This window comes from Pholis gunnellus (genome assembly GCF_910591455.1).
Source record: "Pholis gunnellus genome assembly, chromosome: 8".
Lineage (NCBI taxonomy): Eukaryota > Metazoa > Chordata > Actinopteri > Perciformes > Pholidae > Pholis > Pholis gunnellus.
This window is the reverse complement of record NC_136534.1, coordinates 26,654,342-26,673,981: the sequence shown is the minus strand read 5'-3', so window position 1 is coordinate 26,673,981 and position 19,640 is coordinate 26,654,342. Positions and strand designations below refer to the sequence as shown.

The 19,640-nt window shown below is 43.1% G+C and overlaps 1 protein-coding gene across 1 annotated transcript in view; it reads left to right on the top strand.

The window, feature by feature from the left end:
- Positions 1 to 16,028: 16,028 nt before the first annotated feature.
- The window catches only part of LOC306699748 (neural-cadherin), a gene marked incomplete at both ends in the record, with an annotated part of 101,322 nt that continues 97,710 nt past the window's right edge, over positions 16,029 to 19,640 (top strand). Inside the window, 1 exon segment of the mRNA XM_079164467.1 lies at positions 16,029 to 17,004. Within this exon segment, the coding sequence (XP_079020593.1) occupies positions 16,029 to 17,004 (976 nt within the window).

The window sequence follows — 19,640 nt, the reverse complement described above, 5'->3', positions numbered from 1 at the left end:
GGGGGGGGGGGGGGGGGGGGGGGGGGGGGAGTTCTTAGTCAGGGAAAGTAATTCTCCTTGTACGGCATAATTATCCACAGGGGGAGGAGGAGGAGGTGAAGGTAACAGGAGGAGGAGGAGGAAGTGTGTGTGTGTGTGGGGGGGGGGGTGAGAGAGGAAAAGAGGCCGACGAGGGAGGAGGTGAAGGTTGAAGATGTGAGGAAGATGAGGGTGAGAGAGAGGAGAGGAGGAGGTGAGAGGAGTGGTGAAGGATTAACGGTCAGTCAGTCAGTGTGTTGGTGACCCACACACACACACACACACACACACACACACACACACACACACATGTGCTCTCTCTGGTCCTGATTGGTGAAGTTAAAGCCTGTCAGTCTGTTTCCTGCTGACCTTTAGTCTGTGTGTGTGTGAGTGTGTGTGTGAGTGTGTGTGTGTGTGTGTGTTTGAGAGTGTGTGTGTGAGGACCTGTTTCACTTTTAACCCATCCTAGTGAGGACATGTGTGCATTGTGGGGACCATCGTCTCCGCTTCAAAGGACAGTTTGAAGGTTTTATGTTTTAGGGTAAGAGGTTGTGGTGAGAAGTGGAAGAAGTATTCAGATCCTTTACTGAAGTAAAAGTACTAATACCACACTGTCATACTACTCTAAAAGTCCTGCATTAAAATATGTACTTAAGTAAGTAAGTAAGTACTTAAGTTGCTAAAAATACTTAAAAGTACTTAAAGTAAACGTATTAATTGATCAGTAAAGTATTTGATCTGATGTTTCTGCTGCATTAATGTGTATGTTGCATGTTAACTATTTTATATCCTGTTGGCTAGTTTAATCTGATTTAATGTGTGTGTGTGTGTGTGTTTGGTTACTTGTACAGCTATCTTTGTGAGGACCGGATAAGGTTTAGAATGAGGACTGGGGACATTTTGACCTTCAAAAGCCTGTTTGAGGGCTCAGACTTGGTTGTGAGGTTCAGGTAAGAAGAAGGGTTGGGGATAGGGTAAGAGGCTTGGAGATGTAGTGTGTCAATGAGGGTCCTCACAAGTATAGAATGACAACTATGTGTGTGTGTGTGTGTCGGGGACAGACAATAGATGGAGTCTGTAGTTCCCAACACACAAAATCACACACACACACACACACAGAGAGTGAGAGCAGTCAGTTTATTCAGACGTCATCTTGTCTTTTACGTAAGAGACAAAAAACAACAACAAACAGACACAAAACGTCTCCAAAGAAATGCAAAACGACCAAAAAGATGCAACATATCTACAAATAGATGCAAACAATTGTTTAAATAACAGCATTTGCTTAAAAAGGCGTCGCACTACATTCTTAAATGTTTGATTGGCTTAAGAGAACTTGTGACATAAAAAAAATATATTTTAAGATTTTTTCTGAAAAACAACAAACATTTGGATTTTTTATTGATTATTTCAGTCTCATATTTCAACTAAAATTAATTAAAGTATTGTATAACCCTTTTAAGTGTTTTCCCCTCGTAGAGAAAGACAGATTATCTGAATGTTACTCGAACGAGACTAAATTCTTTGCGACAAAACTGCGATGAATTCCCTCAAATCTCTTGTATGAGCCGCTTTAGAACAAATCTGTTTGTACCTCATTCAACGTGAGGCCCAACATTCTTGTAATCACATTAACAGCTCTAAAGACAGTATGTTCAGTCTCCGGGATGAAAGCATACACCATAAAAATGTATTTTCCATGTGCGTATATAAATATATATGTGTGGAGTGAAGCTAACCGTTTAATCCCTTTTATGTAATTGAAGCGCCTGTTTTTACAGCATTGGATTGAGACCATCAAACACATTTATAATGAAACTCACAACAACCAATTTCCCCTAAACTCAAGAAGATAATTGTGTGATCGCCCATCCCCCCCCCCCCCTGCACTCCAAACCCACATATATAACAAATATAAATCAGGAACATTAATCCTTCGCCGGTTTGTTGGGAGTTAATGATGAAACTGTGTTTGTTTGATGGTTTAGGAGTTTTAACGTGAACGTAACTGGCTATCGTTTTCTCATTACAGAGGATAATAAAAACCCATAATGAGATACAAGAGAAAGAGTGAAGCTGCAATTTATGTTTTTTATTGTTCATACTCCAGTAAATCGTCGTCCGTTTAACCTGTTGAGAGTTTAATGAGTTCCAGAAAGGTGTTAACCCTCTGAACCACAAAGCAGTTTGGGGGCATTTCTTTTTGTCTCCCGTCACATTTTTCTCTCTGTGGTCTTGAATTTCTCTACCAAATAAAAGTCCTGCTCCTCTGTGAAACAGAACCATCATGACTAGAAGTAGAGAGAACTAGAACATGTCTTTAGAGCAGAATAACAGTCAGAATGAATCACAAAAAAGTTTTCTTTTACCCAATGGAATCTATATATCCCAACATGTTTTACCTGTACCTCTACCTCCAGCCTCTCCTCTCTGTGTTCACTTCCTGAAGTTCAGTCAACGTTTCTCTGATTTGTTGTCACATGACTGTTGGTCTCAGATGAATCAATCATGACTTCATAGTTGCACAGAGAAGCTCAGAATTTTATGTTTTTTTACAGAATCTGTTTAAAGGAAAAGGTTTATTTCGGACAAGATTTTAAGCGAGGCTTCCGTTTGTGATAAACGGTGTAGTTTTGACGGATGTTTAAAGAAAACATGCTTTTCAATCCCGCCGACGGGTTTCAGGGTTCAGAGGCTCCATTTTGCATCCCATCAGAAACACAGCCATCAGCAATGAGAAACTCGATCCCACAGTTCTTGTCCATGTCGCCTCTCTGCAGATTTTACAAGAATAATTTTACTAAAGTGTGTTGAAGAAAGACTTCACCACAACGAAAGCCATCATTTGTATCTTGACGGCGCGGGTAACTCCACCCAGATCTGTACGTGAGTGTTGGTTTATTTTTTATAACCAGTCAAACAGGACTCCAAGTATCTGTAAGCTGAGTGTCACAGACTGATCACCTCCTGTTTGGGCTGCACAGCAGGATTTAGGAGGCTTTTAACATCAGGGATCCGCATCCACTTGACCCCAAAGTCCAGGTAGTTTGATTACTTTGAACACTGGGTGCCGAACCACTTGAAAAAGGTGGTTTTGAGTACAGTTCATGTGCACTCGGGTACGGTTCGCATCAGGTGTGAAAACCAACTGTAACCAAAACAGTTGTCTCTAGAGTATCAGTATCGAAATATCCGAGTCCCAATCGATCCTTTTTCATGTCTGGACCTAAAAAAAAATGACTATTTGTATGGTTTTGTTTGCAGCCAATCACGACAAGCGTTCTTTGATTTAACGTGACGTGTGATTGGCCAACTACCTCAGCAGCTGCAACCCATACAGCCAGGATTGCCTGCCTGCAAACTGCACTTAACGCAGAGATATCTGAGCCGGCAGCTCAAAGCTAACAGCGCTAACAACGGCAACAGTGCTGACAGTGTTAATCTGAAGGGGAAGCTGAGGGTGGACTCTTAACCTTTTATTCTACTTTTTTTCTGTTAGCTACATAGCAGGAAATCATACTGTGAACTGACTTTATTAGGTTGTCCACTGGAGTTTGGTGGGTCGCCACAGTCTAGATAATGACCTTATTAATGATGATCTCTTCTGCTGGTCTTGGCAGCTCATTTAAATCCCTTTCGTTTGGGGGGTTTAAGAATTTTCCCTCTTTCTCAGAGGTCAGTGTCCTGACGGCTGAACCGATCGAGGCCACGCGGTGACGAATTGATGGTCGGACGTCTGAGCGACGGCATTGTACGTCGACGACAGAGGTGTTTTACAGCTCAGCAGCGCTCAAGGATGGAAATATTTCATGCCAGTAGGAGATCTGTAGCTGAGGGCAGAAGGGTGGAGGTTTCAGGTTTCAGTCATGAGAAGAATGAAACAAAAACAAACAGTATGTACTTACAGGCAGTACACGGTTTAAGTAGCATACATTTTTGAGAAAAATAATGCTGACTTTGTATTGGAACTTGGATGTTGGAACTTTTTTATTGGACTTCTATGCAGTCTGAGATTTTTGGAGACAACCTCCAGTGAATCTGGTTCTTTTAATCTGTATACAGGGTGTTGTTTTGTATTTTTTATTTTCTTGACAAACAACAGTCGGTGCATTACGCAGCTTCCTGAAAACTTGAAACGGTGAGGGTTGACAGGTTTGGTACCGTTGCGCCTGTAGAGGGACCGAAACCTGGACTCATTGATTGTATTTGACACCCTGTAGCCGGAGTACTTGGCGGAACGAGAAATAACAACATTTATGTTTGCGCACAGATTAAACAATAAAGACACATGTTATACTAGAAATAAACCCCTGCTGTCAACAAATAAATCATTACACTATTATGAAATATATTCTAAAGTAAAGAGGCACAATAAAGACCATGTTTTTAAGGATTGAGGTTTTTTTTGTTTTTTTTACTTTGGACTTCCAGTTTTTATGCTAAGCTAGGCTAACCACGTCCTTATTCCAGCTCTGCACTTAACACCCAAATATTAGCAGAATGATCTACACAAAAGTATGTGCCAATGGAAAATTAATTAGCATCCTTTGGTCATGGAGGACACACAAATGAAAAGGGTTCAAAAGACATGTATTTCGGGGACTTTCACCTCGGACACTGGTTGAATATTAGAGCGGTTTTAAACATTCTCTCACCTGGAATAGAAAGTAATCCAACGCATTACCCACATTGTTGAAGTCTATGAAGAGGGAGTTGTGATTCAGTGTGTCCGTAGACCAGAAACTAGCTGCACTGTGTGAATATAAAGCAGGAGAAGACAGATGGAGCTGCGCTGGTTTTCAGTCGACAAAAAGGTTAGACAGGGAAACCTGGAGGAGTGAGTTTTTTTCCTCCTGACAGCAGTGACACACTCCTTTTCCCCTCATTTCCCCACCAGCTCGTGCTCCATCACGCTGTCACGCTCTCGGCCCTCATCGCTCGGCCTCGGCCCCCGTGGCCCTCCGCTGAACCGAGCGCCGGGCTCATTACAGCGGCGAGGGGGCCTGAGAGGACGGGGGAGCTGATGCTTAGCAGCTGAATCACCTCCCCTCCTCCCCCCAAAGCCTGGCGTTGGTTTCAGTCTGTCTAAGCGGAGATCGTCATTCATAAAGAGCCGTCATTCCGTCATGTCACAGCGGCGGGCAGGAGGAGATGCCGTGGCCATTAAGCTTCCCACAAGGCCCTGCAGCGCCGCACTCTGCAGAGAGCTGCTGAAAATACTGGTTATTGAGAGAAATCTGACAAATAGCTGAGCCTGATGTGATTAATGGAGACGGACGGCGAGACGCAGTTTTAACCCCCGTGGTGTTTGTGTTCTTACCAGAGAGCAGGAGATGAAGTTCACTTTTAAACAGTTTCTAAAAAAGCAACGCTTAGTTTCACTACATGCTACAGTTAACACGCTAAAACCAGAAAGTGTATATAAGAAGTGGACATAGTCATTGCGACGTCTCTCATTGGTTTGTGGACTGATGTTCTGAAGCCTTGAGTTCAGCGTTACGGTCGTCGCCATGTTTTTTTTTTTTGCAACCAGTGAACAGGAAGTGACCATATCTGGACTGAGGAGGAGTGACGTAGAGACGCCGTATACGTCTCTGGTAGAGACCTGTCAATCACTGTGTAGCCCCGCCCCTAAAGCATCCCCTGCTTTATGGTCTGTTTGACTCTAAATGGACCATCATTCACTAAATGAACATCATGCTGTATTGAAGAAGACTTGAAACTAGAGATTGAGACCATAAACTCATGTTTACAATGTTTACTGAGGTAATAAATCAAGAGAGAAGTAGAGTCATTTTCTCATAGACTTCTATACAACCAGAGGAGTCGCCCCCTGGTGGACACTAGAGAGAATGCAGCTTTAACACGTGAAGCTTTGACTTCACTCTGCAGAACCGGAGGTTGCCGCCTGTTTAAAACGACTATACTAGGATACTTTCTATCAGACTATATCTGACCGTTTTTTTCAAATTACCTTCACATTTTTTATAGTTTTTCCATCCATGCAGCTGTTTTAATTTGTTTTTTTTATTAATATACATTATTATATACATTAGTTTCACTCACATTTGAATTGTTTGATCATTTGTGCTCATCATTTCTTTTGTGCTTTTAATTTGTTTTTTTCTTCTCAGCATTTTTAGGCTCCAGCTCCAAAAAAGTTTGCATAAAAATGTTTTCAATCCCCTGATTTGACCTGTAAATCATCAAAACTTCTGTGCAGAAATGCTGTAGTGGTGATTTCCAGATCCATTTAGTAACCACACGTTTAGTTTTGGTCTGATGGCCCCCAACCTGATCACCAAAAAAACCAAAGATTTCTCTCAAATTAGACATTAAATATGACACGTGATAATCAGTGCGCTTTAGAGGAGCTGGTTGGTGTATTTTTGGACTTCTGACAGAGCCAGGCTAGCGGATCCCCCGTTTCCAGTGTTTATACTAAGCTAAGCTAACTATTTTAACCAGTTGTAACTTAATCTAGATGTATTTTGACCTGTAAATCATCAAATCAATGCAGACTATTGAAATCATCACCATGTTGTTGACCACTCTGCTAACATTGTCTCTCTGCTAGTACTGTTAGCTAACGTTAATGTTCCTTGGAAGGAAATCTACCCGATTATTGGACTAAATCCATCCACAACCCTGCTGTAAATTAGCAGCAACTAAACAGCTGAGAAAATCAATAAAAACAGCAGACGCTTAAAAAAATACAGCTTTTTTCACACAGTTGGCACATCTGGGCTTCCGTACTTTAACTTCCTCTCTTATTGGGTGGGAGCACATCTTCTCACAGTGGATAAGCATAAACGTTTTATTGAGGAATAAAACATCTGAACCTGTAGGAATAATTCAAAACACACAGTTATAACACAAAGATGTGTAGTTCTTTTTGTGTGAGGTGTGTGTACAGTAAGGTGTTAATGCAAGAGGAGCAGACTGAGCGGCTGATATCAGACTTTTCAGAAACCGCCTGATATCTCCGCCCGGCCTCGTGTTGACAGCAGCAGGACGGGCTGCAGAGGAGAGAGGGATGACTCGGGGTAGAAACACTGGCTGTCGGAGGAGAAGATCTTAATATAGAATCTACTGACTCTGTCACTTTTACCCCCCCCCCCAAAAAAAAAGAGAGCGAGAGCCTGAAGCGCTGGATTTCTGCACGCTTCACTGTTTATTAGAGGAGCACTTCCTGCTACTCAGCTGATATACAGACGCTGTGGGTTTGGGACTGATGTTCAGCTCTCGGTGTGGAGAATGTAATGAACCATAAGTGAGACAGTAATCTTTAGTGGAGCAACGGATCATGAAAGTCATGTTGTTTGATTATAGTAGCTGGTGTACAAAAATCCAGCTTTTTTTATTTTTCTTGCCACAATCTCAAAAATCATTTCAACCACTGAAGCCTGTAAACCATCAACACATTCTAAAGGTTATAGATTTTATAGTCATATAAAGTGTTTCATTTTTCTTCAAAAAACACAATTGTATTTTTGGGATAAAGCAAATCTTGTTATTAGCAGTTTTAATTATGTTTTATTACTGCTACTGTAAACAGCTCATAAATATCTATTTATGTTGTGAAAATATCTCCTTCAAACTACTGGATTTATTCAAGTTTATCACCGAAAACTACATTTTACTAGATCACTAGATTTACAAGTATTTTTGTAGTCCAACAGAAAGTCAGCGTCACTGGTTTCCTCCACAAAAATCCAACTAGATTCTCTTATTGTATTTTGGATTATTTCAGTAAATAATCTCTGTGTCAATCAAACGTTTATGATAATTACACATTTAGTTCATCAAGATAATCTTCACGACTGAACTTTTATGACGTTTGAAGTGGTCACCACGGTCACCACGGTCACCACGGTCACATGACTTCACGTCTCCTCCACTAAGCTGAAGGAGGTCTAGTGTTCTCGTGAGGATGTTTAGTCGTCTCGTTTAGACTCTTTTTAGGATCCACCAGAGGGGCGTTCACTGACTTGTTTTATATCAGAGAAATAAACGTTAGAATCTCTTCAGCTTGTGATAAACAAAGACTTTATTTCAGACTTCTAACATAAAAACACATTCAATAAACATGAGGGAACAGGAAATGTAAAAAAAAGCTGACTGACTCTTTATTCTTCATTGTTGTAGATTAAAGAAAATTGTCAATTTCCAGAAGTAGCGGTCAAAATGTCGTTTTTCTTCTTGGGTTGTCTGGTTCAGTCGGTTTTCAGATGAGTGAGACCGAGTTTGTTTCAATTACTGCATCTCATTTTAAAAAAAACTTTTTGTGAAAAACTTTTCGGTGAGACAGAATTATTATTATTTATTTATTTATTTCCGCAATTCCTTTCAGTCCGTCTAAACAAAAAGTTATTTTTGTTCGGAAAAACTAACACGGAAATCTCACATCTCACACTTATACTTTGTCTGTCTGTAGGTGAGCGAAGCGGGCGCCAACTGAGTGACAGCTCTTTGAAAATGCACATTATTAGAGACAGAGTGGAAAGAAAATAGCTTCAAAGACACACTGTGTGTGTGTGTGTGTGTGTGTGTGTGTGTGTGTGTGTGTGTGTGTGTGTGTGTGTGTGTGTGGCACTGTTCCAACACTGTAGAGAGCAACGGCCATCCAAGTGTTTCACTCAGCCAGTTTTCTCTTTTTTTTCATTCAATCTGCAGGCGTAATTATCATTGCTGTCGCTGGTTATTGTGTGTGTGTGTGTGTGTGTGTGTGTGTGTGTGTGTGTGTGTGTGTGTGTGAGCACAGAGGGTAGTAATCACACAGTTTGTGTCTGTCAGAAACTTGTCAGTCAGCGGTGAGCTGTGCGATTCAGCTTTGTTCTTAAAAGGAAATACCACTCAATTGAAAATGTCATTTGGAACCTGTTATTCATCTGCAACACACACACACACACACACACACACACACACACACACACACACTCACGAACACGTCAGTCTGGTAGAAACATGTGTTCCTCACTCGTCGGTCGGGTTGATGGTTCTCAGATTGCTGCGTGACATTTTGGACAGATGGGGGGTGGAGGATGACTGTCGCTCACCTTCCTCCTAATTTAAACCATCTGTCTGGACTCGGGGCCTCGTCTCAGGGCCTCGTCTCGGGGCCTCGTCTGGCACTCGCCTGACTTTAACCACAGTATGGAGCATCTGTAAAGGGAGATGCATACATGTAAAGATTGACAGTAAAGTTGTGGAATTATTATCTTTGGTGAGAACAGTTAATATTCCCGCATCATGTTTGTTGAAGGTGATGAAGTTTCCTCTTTTCAGGTGGATCGTTGAATGTCATGGAAATTGATTCCGATACAATCTACGTGCAGTAAGACAGGACAGGTGACGTAGTACAAAGAATAAGTAACGCCACCTCTGTAGGTTTTTTTAAACATTCCCTTATTTGTCACGTAACTTCTGTACTTAAGTAACTTCAGTTTATCTTAATCCAAACCAAGTTCTTTTCCTGAACCTAACAGCGTGTTGCTGGACGCTAGTAAGAAAATAATGAATATCTTTTTGTATGATATCATTCAAACCATTGTATGAGGGTACGTTGCCTCGATAAATAAGACGGCTTCTTCCTCCTTGCCTCAAATATGCCGTGCCCGATGTGTTTTCCTTTCCCGTCAGGATTTTATTCGTAAAGTTTTGGAAGCTAAAGTTAGCGATCCTTCTCTGAGCCCGGTCCCGGGAGACGTTTACGTCCGTCTCTACTCGCAAACAAACTCGGGCTGTTTTAATAGAGAAGTTGCTCAACAACAACAAGAAACACAATCTGATTTCCATGTTTTCCAGACATCAGCAGCACACGATAAAACAAAGTCCTGAGGAGATGGAGGTGTGCAGCTCTTCACTTGCTGTTCCTTAATCCAGCTGTGATACAGCTGCAGGAGAGAGAACAGTAAAATCCAGAATGTCACCAAACAGAGAAGACGAGGTGCGTTCCACTGTTGCGGTCCAGACTGTTCTCATCCAGCGTTCGTAGCTATACCCGTGAAAATTGATAGGCTGTAATTTGTAGAAGATACATTTGTTTGTGTTCCATATGAGGATGAACCAGGAAGTAGAAAGACAGCAAAACAACCACATGAGGGCGATGGACGGGTCGAACCAAATAACAGACTTTTACCACAAAGTCTGCTGTTCGTTCCCCGTTTGAAATGAGGAGTCAACGTTGATTTAGTCGTCGCCTAACTTCCACACTTAAGCATCGACGGTTCCATAGTTATTTCTGCAACAAACTATAATCTCTTCCTAACTAACTATTTCTCGATCTTTTCCAAAAACCTACTTTCGCAGGAAATCACAGGAAGAATGAGGAGTAACGTTTTCGTAAGATATCACAGGAGCCGTTATATGAAATGATGTTAAATGCAGTTTATTCTTTTCATGCAGTCAACAGTCCTTGTGTGTTAAATATGTTGGTACAATGAGTGTAATTAGATGAATTCAACAAACTGTACCTGCTCATGTTTTTTAGAGTGTGTCTGTGGCTCCCTCACTTCTCCTACAGTCTGGGATTTGAACCAGCAACCTTCTGACCTCTCCTCTGTATCTGACGGATGTCTGGAGCCAAATCACGGCAGCTCAGGCCGACAGCGGAGCAGCGTGACGGAGCCGACGGTGTCGAATGTCCTGTCAAAACGGCTCGGTCGACTCTTTCATCACGGCTCACTCACTCTCTTTCAGAGGAAGAGGAGGAGGAGGAGGAAGAGGAGTGGTGAGAAAGTCATCCTGAACATTAATGAAAGAATATATTTTCCATTATACACGTGACCCCGATTGTCCTCCGCGCCGCTGCACATTTACACATCCGCTCGCTCACTCACGCTCCGCCGGCTAATACGTTTCGGCTTAATTAACCTCGTTAGCATGTGGTGAAAATCCCATCACGCGGCGTAATGAAATGAGCCCCGGTGTGATCGCAGGTTGTCGAGGTGTGTGTAGAACAACGGGTATATTTAGCCGAGCCGCCCTCTGGGTGTCGGCGTGTGTGTAACGGAGCCATAAGAAGGGCAAATGCTGCGCAGCGTTAATGTCTGAGATCTGAGGTCATTTAAACACCTGTCCTCACTAACTCTTTCACACATTCACCTGGTTATGTTAACAAGTCGCAGGCAATCCGACATCTGCAGTGTGCTGTATGAACACTGTTAACGAGCTTCAGGAATAACCGAGGTCATGAGTTCAAGCGCCGAAAAGCTTGTTTAATTGTCTCTATATTTAATTATTTTTACATCTAATTCTATCTTCACTTTTCTGTATCCGTGATTATGAATCCATGATGCACTAAATGCTGTTTCAAAGCCTTCTCCACATGCCAGCGATATAATTCTGGTGGAAAATAACTGTTTATTTACAAATTGTCTCAATGATAGCTGAGGCTCTAGATCAGGGGTCTCAAACTCATCTTCACTCTGGGCCACATCAGCATCACGGTCGCCCTCAAAGGGCCGGTTGTAAATGTCAGACTGTGTAAATGTGACGACTAACATATTGGTAAATAACTGTCTCTGCATTTGATTATTGTTTATTCAAGAGTAAAAATATTGTACATGCAGTTAAATAAATGTGATTTCCAAGTCAAATGTAGGGTAACCTGCCAAAGAACTGCTTCTATGACTGTTGTGTTTAAATATCTCATAATTGTGACTTTCTATCTCATAGCTTGGACTTTCTATCTATCTAAATTTTTAAAAAGTCCAAATTTTAAAAAAAGTCTAAATTTTCTAAATTCTAAAAAAAGTCACCAGGAAGTAATTCTTTGGTAAAAAAAAGTCTAAATTTAAAAAAAATGTGTACTTTTTTTTTTGGCGGATTCGTGGGCCACATAAAATGACGTGGCAGGCCGGATTCTGCCCGCGGGCCTTGAGTTTGACACCCTGCTCTAGAGGCTGTTTCAACAAATCTGCCTTGCAGACTTCAATGAGACATGAGACAATTTTCTTGCATTCATTCTCTCTAGTGTCCACCAGGGGGCGACTCCTCTGGTTGTATAGAAGTCTATGAGAAAATGACTCTACTTCTCTCTTGATTTATTACCTCAGTAAACATTGTAAACATGAGTTTATGGTCTCAATCTCTAGTTTCAAGTCTTCTTCAATACAGCATGATGTTCATTTAGTACATGATGGTCCATTTAGAGTCACACAGACCATAAAGCAGGGGATGCTTTAGGGGCGGGGCTACACGGTGATTGACAGGTCTCTACCACGGCATTCATGAAAGTCAATTGTCACATTTTGGTCGATTGAAAATGTCTTATTTAGTTTTTGGTTGTACTTAGCGCCACCGTCTGGTTTCACCTCTGGTCGCAAAAAAACAAGATGGCGATGTTCGGAAACCAAGATGATGATGGACCAATAGGAAGATGGGGACTGCCTAAAAGCAAGATGGCGACGGACAAAAACTATGATGGCGACGGGGAAAAAACAAGGTTACGATGAACAAAACCTAAGTTGGTCGTGTAAACTCAAGGCTTCAAAAATGTAGTTCACAAACCAATGGATGCGGTCATGTTGACTCTGTCCACTTTGCTTAAAAAGCATTGAACTTGATACCGCACTGTGTTTTAAATGAATATATCACGGTGGAACAATGTAAACCAGACACACATGGTTGCTGATCAGCTTGATGAGTCACACCTGTCCAGGTACCGCCTCCTCAGAAAAAAACCCAGCCCACTTCTCTAAAGCTGCTTTAAGTTACGGACATATTTTAACGGGGGATTTGACGTCGTCCAATCCAATCAGCCATGACTAATGCTGACACCGGTGTGACAGATTTACCTGCTCACAGAGTCACTCATATAAAGACTCCCTGATGAAGACTGCTTTGTTGTTTTGAACATTTTAATGAACACGTTCTCTATGTTCTGCAGAGAGGGTTTTTTTCTCCGGCTCAGGCTCACTTCGTCCTCTGAGCGTTTGTTGGCGGTGGACTCGGAGCAGCGTGACCGATTGATTGGAGGCTGCAGCCAACGTGTCGCCTCGGGAGCAGAGTTGCAGGAGACCATCGGCAAAACATTTTCAGAAGCAAAAGAATGTAAAAGTTGATTCTCGTGACCTCGGGGGGGATAAAGTTCAAAAATCATCTCATGGAATAGAGCTGGACGACAGATTTAAAAAATGACGCCGTCATATCGACTCCAGCACTGAATTATGGGTCAGATCTTCTCGGTAAGTAAACCTCCATAATGTTCATCTGTTATCCTCTTAAGGCCATTTTAACCTCCAAAAGATCCAACAACAACAAACTGAATGGTTGATTTTGCTGTGCAACCAAAAAAACTGAGAGAATTGGGCAACTAAATCTTTTTAAATTCCACTTTTCAAACACAGGATTCTCTCTTTGATGAGCTGTTGAAGTGTTTCCTCTTTTCGTCGCTTTGTTTTTCTATCGATTTCATGTTTTGGTGAGTAACAATGGAGACGCTGCAGCTCTCGAAGCTTCAGGTTGGATGCTGTTTAAAAATTCTGCCAAAACGTAACGTAAACATGTTCTGGTTTCAAAAGCATCGGTTGAAAGGCACTTTCTGGTCTTTCCACTGTCATTTCCTTTGATTGTGTATAAATGATTACTTCCACTTTGATGGCGATCGCTGAAGAAAATAGACCAGAAAGCGTCTCTCAACCAATAATCTGAACCGGGGCGTGTTTACGTTAAATTTCACTTAACCTCACAGGGAAAAAAACAAATGAGAAAAAGTCCAAAAGTCTAGAAATAACTCAAAAATGTTCTTCCACTGCTTTTAAAAAATGTGGTTACAAAATAAAGAAAATAGATTTAGTCGGTTTAACGTATGTTATTGATTCAGAAAAACTGGTTCTTTCCAGAATAACTGCATTATTCCGCACTGGACTCTCTGTTTGTACACAGACACACACACACACACACACACACACAGCAGCAGAGATTATTAGAGTAATTTTCACGTCATGTGATCAAAAGGTCTGAGAACGTTTTCATTCAGCTTTTATTTGAAGAGTTGAAGAACAAAGACAATTTCTACATAGACTCAAAAATAAGAAGCATTTTTCAGTAGTCGAAGGGTCCACGAATGAAGATCTTTCTTCACTTTAAATCTTTGAAGCATCAAGAAAACAACAAAAACAACGTATTGATCTCAGCAAATGGCTCTTTCATTGAAAGGCTCCTGGTTGATAGATGACGCCGCTGCAGGCCGAAGCAGAAAATGACCTACAGACTGAGGCTTTACCAGCCCAGCAGAGAGCAGGTCGAGAGGTGGAGCATGAAATGAGTCAGTCAGAGCAGGTAGAAAATAAATAGTTAAACTAATCTGAAGAAAGAAAAAGACTTCCTAAAAGATCAATAAGCACGAGTCGTATTGTTTTGATCACATGGACGGACAGCAGAGACGTCTATTATACAGAAGAGACGTTATCACAACAAAATGAATAAATAAAAAGGACATTTGTGTTCTTCCCACTGGCAGTGGATGAAAGATAACGTGTCGTCAGAAGAAACTGCTTTTAAATGAAACCTGTAAAACACATTGAGGTGTTTGGAAATCTGGAAAACTGGAAACATGAAACCAGAAGGATGTAGCTGGAGGTCAGTGAGGAAGATGTTTTTGTAATGTGGGTGAACCGACTCTTTAAGGAACTCGTCTTTGAGACATTGTGGATTTTTAGAATGTAAAAATGCATTAACGTCCACTGTGCCCCAATGTAAACAAGGTCAACAATCTGGTCCAGTGGAAACAATAGTGTATTGTTGTGTCATTGATTCCACTGTAATGTATCTTTATTTTCATGTCTAACTATTGAGAGTTGTGTTTCATGACAAATAAATCAACGTTTGTTACTCGTTTTAACGGGACACGACCGGCGATTTAATGTAATGACTTTTGTCATCCGGTTAGTGTCAAAATGTAAAGGTGCATAATACGAGATTGGGAGCGTTTTTGATTGCCTCTTAACGGCTCTCAACATGGCGACTCCTAAGCTGGTGGCTCGTTGCTAACGATGCTAACAGTGCTAACCTTAGTGTCAAACTAAGGCGTCATCAGCTACGCGTGCAGTGCAAAGTGACGGCCGTGAGCTAATGAGTGGGACACGCTCTCTGGCACAAAATAAAAATGTCTTTCTCTCAATTCAATGAGGTTTTTTTATTGGCATTGACGCTGTGTGCGTGTGTGTGTGTGTGTGTGTGTGTGTGTGTGTGTGTGTGTGTGTGTATTGGTATTTTTGTTTAATTTCAGAGCTCATTGGACTCATTTTTACATCTCAGGAGGAAGTGACCACGTGTTCTGTTTTGTGGTTTTATTTGCAAAGAAAACTAAAAAAACTGTATTTAGAATAATTAAAGCTCTACACAGAAATGTGTACAAACAAATAAATAAATACATTTAATTCATTAAATAGATTTTAATCTTTAAAAAGTTAATAAAATACATAGACGTCACAACTGTGTAACATTTTCTTAAAGAAATAATTCTTTCTCTCTTTCCCTCTTTCTCTCTCCATCAACTGACTCAGCATGTCAGTGGGCGGGTCTTTAAACCCTGTCACTCAGACCCGGTCCCTGCTACGTGATTGGTCTCTCTCCTCCGCGGTGGGCGGAGCTCGCGGAGCCACATGGAGTCTGCTGGGTGTCTCGGTGCCCGTCAGTCTGATCCGTCCTCCGGTGGAGTCGCTCCGGAACACGCTGGAGGAAGTTGCTGCAAAAAATATTGGAACTCAACTGCTGAGAAAAATATGATATTTTAATATCACTGATATATTTATTTATCAGCAGCAACGGAGGAGAAAAGCCTGATAATTAGTATTGTTCTCTCACTTGTGCGTAAAAGTCTTTTTGAATTCTGAATGAACTGGAGAGGAATATCACTGGATGGACTGAACGCTCTTCTCTTCACGCACCAAACGGATTTAGGAGTTCATCAGAGATATTATTCATATATCACGCAGCTTTCCTGCACATTTTATTTTGCTCCTGTTGCTGTCTTCTCCAACTGAAACGGGTTTGATGGAAACATGACCAAAGCTGCAACCGGACCGGTTCTCCTGCACCGCCTCCTCTTCCACCTGCTCCCTCTGCTGCTGCTTCATGCCTCCCCGGTGTGTCCGTCCGCGCCGCCCGGACATCCAGCGCACTACTACGGACAAATAGCGGAGAACTCCCCGGCCGGGACGCCGGTGGAGGGGGTGCTGCTACCAGTCGGAGCTAGCGGCTGCCCCGGTGCGGACCTTAATGCCAGCCTGATGGGGGATTACGCATCGGATTTCAGCCTCATTCACCACCACGGGGACCGGCACCACCGGGGGCATCTGGGTTTGGTCTCCGCCAAAGCTCTGGACCGGGAGTTCATAGCAATGTACGAGCTGACGGTGGAGCTGCCGCCGTGGTGTCTGAGGAGACCGGCCGCCGTCCAGGTCGAAGTGTCGGACAGGAACGACAACGCCCCCCGGTTCACCTGCGGGAACCAGACGGTCGAAGCGGACGAGCTGACGCTGCTCGGTACCGAGCTGGCCCGCTTTGACGCGAAGGACGGCGACGCGGAGAGGAACGGACGCGTCACCTTTTACGCGTCACCGGAGTCTCACCTGCTCCACGTGGTCCCACAAACCGGACAGGTGAGGCTGATCGGGTCCCTCCTGGGTGTCAGCCGGGTGACTCTGCGCCTTTACGCGCGCGACGGCGGAGACGTGGCGCTGGTTGGTGAGCCGGTGTTCCTACGCGTCAACGTCCGCCGCTCCAGCAGAGCGCTGCCGCGGCGGAGACCCCGGGCTCTGACCGAGGAGCTGACCTACACCGTGACCGTCCCGGACCACGTCAGAGTCGGGGACCTGGTGTTCACGGTGCCGGACCAAAAGTTCGAGCAGCGGTGGTTCGAAGTGATATCCGAGGCGGACTCGCCGGTCCAGATCGAGCGGGATTCGGGGCGTTTGTACCTGGCGCGCGGCCTGCCGGAGCCCACTGAGGTGATGGTGAAGATCCACAACCCGCGAGGTAAGAAGAGCCGTTTCTTTTCTGTTCTGCGTCAATGCAAACGAGACCTGGTTTACCTGCTGAGACCTGGTTTACCTGCTGAGACCTGGTTTACCTGCTGAGACCTGGTTTACCTGCTGAGACCTGGTTTGATGTTTAACATGTTGGGTTCACGGATGAAGTGATGTGATGGTTCACTGCTCACTTTGGCTGTTTTTGGCTCCTGGAGATTGAGTTTGATGAAGAACTCTGGTGTTTGGAGGCTGCTGTGGTTGGAAAATAAATGGAAAACAAGAAACGTTTCATTCATAAACACCAAAACATTTGTTATGTTCACAGTATTTAAAAACAGATTATTCTTCTCACCTCAAACTCTGAAGGACTCCCAAGAGCATCAAGTGAATCATGAGAAAACATCTGAGTGAGGCTTCATCTTCATCTTCAGTGTTCCTCAATGTTTCACGAGCTGGTTTGGTGGATAAAGGTCATTCCACGTCTCCACAGTTTATATCAGGATGAAGCTCATATTCTGCTAATTCAGCAGTTTTATCTGATAGTTCACACGTGTTGAGGTCAAAAGTCAGTCGAGTCAAGTTTCATCTATAGAAGAGTTTGTTCTTTAGTTTCAGCAGTGATTTTAGTTTATTGTGGAATTTACCTTTAAGGACAAAGTGCTGTGTGTGTGTGTGTGTGTGTGTGTGTGTGTGTGTCTGTGTGTGTGTGTGTGTGTGTGTTGGCTCGTTTCCAGCAGTTTGAATCGACCTCAACCGTCACCGGCTACTTTCCACTCTTTCATTCATTCCTTACAGCACTCCTCACATCATCGCTGTGTGTGTGTGTGTCCCTCTCTCTCACCCACACACACACACACACTCAAATAGAGAGGTGTGTGTGTGTTGTTAAAGGACAAACAGAATTGACTGTTTGGTGTGTGAGGTGAGCAGAGCAAACAAACCTTGACTCACTTCACACACATTAAACTTTCAAAATAATCACACAGTGATTAAACAACCATCCTGATTAATCTGGTTAAATATTTTAATAATTCCAGGAACACAGTACTCAAGCCTTAAGGGTCCCGGAGAAACAGAATAGTTGAGCGGCGTACAGTTACAAAATAGATTTAAATAAAATCCCTCGCTTTTGATTGGGCTGCTGAAAAGTGGGCGGGCTTAGAATCTAGTGTGATACGGAGCTACTGGACGGCATGACCATTTAGAGTCACACAGACCATAAAGCAGGGGATGCTTTAGGGGCGGGGCTACACAGTGATTGACAGGTCTCTACCAGAGACGTATACGGCGTCTCTACGTCACTCCTCCTCAGTCCAGATGTGGTCACTTCCTGTTCACTGGTTGCAAGAAAAACAAGATGGCGACGGCCAAAATGACAAACTCGATGCTTCAAAACATCCATTTCAATCATGAAAAACCTGGAAAAGTCATGGAATCTGGAAATGGGAACTTCCAGGCCCTGAAGAGTAAATAAACACAAAGTTCTGTCGAACAGAGTGAATTGCTTTAGATTGACTGAGAAAAACGCTTTAACGGTCAGTGGAGTTACTCGATGTGACGTCGTTCTCTGCGTAGAACGTCCGGCTCCTTTTATTCTTATTTTTTACGTGTAAACTTCAGAGAGTTTGGTCGTGAACATTTGAAAAGTCTTGGAAGTTTATATATGTAAAAAATAAAGTGTGTGAAGTCGTGGTGGAGGATAAAAGTCCCACGGACGGATGTCTCGACCCCCCGATGAATAAAAGCAGAACTCTGGAGAGGAAAGAGTTTGAAACAACCCGACTTAACTCTCCCAGAATCCTCATCCGTCAGTGAGGACTAGCTCCTGAACGCTCTGAAGCTTCAGACCGACTCCAGCAGAAAGAAAGTAAATCAGTGTCACTGCAGTAGTTTGACTGGATGACCCCCCCCCCCCCCCCCCCCCCCCCCCCTCTAAAGTAAATGTTTAGCTAACAGCCTAAACCCCACATCTGGACGGTGGCGGCTCGGCGTTGTGGTGAGATCCGGCTAATCAGTCCGACCGATCTGCATCCACGCTGTTTATTTGCAGAAATTAGTCGTGTTTGCTCACCTGGAGCCCAGAACAGGCCTCTGACAGGAAGCTGTGTGTGTGTGTGTGTGTGTGTGTGTGTGTGTGTGTGTGTGTGTGTGTGTGTGTGTGTGTGTGTGTGTGTGTGTGTGTGTGTGTGTGTGTGTGTGTGTGTGTGTGTGTGTGTGTGTGTGTGTGTGATTTGGTGGACACGGAGCAGAGCGTGCTGTAAACCGGCCGTGCTGATTGAGGCGACCCGTCTCTCGTCTGCGGTGGCCGCGGTTGATTTTGATGCGTTGGAACGAGGAAGTCGCGCTCCGGCACGCCGGCCTCTGATTGGTCGACGGAGTCTCTCGCTCTCTGTGAACGTGTTGGCGGTTTCTATCAGGTCTTCTTCTGCTCGATATAATTACGTCTCATCCTCAAAACATTCCTCTTTTGTTAATATTCATTATATTTGTTCTAGGTGCTCAGACCATCGTTGCTTTAAATAATAATATAAACCGTAGTTTTGGACTTATTATGTATCTCTGTGCATCACGTCCCCCTCTGACTATCTGTAAAGCCTCATTCAACTTTTAAGTTCAATTAGATATAAAACAGGCAAAATTATA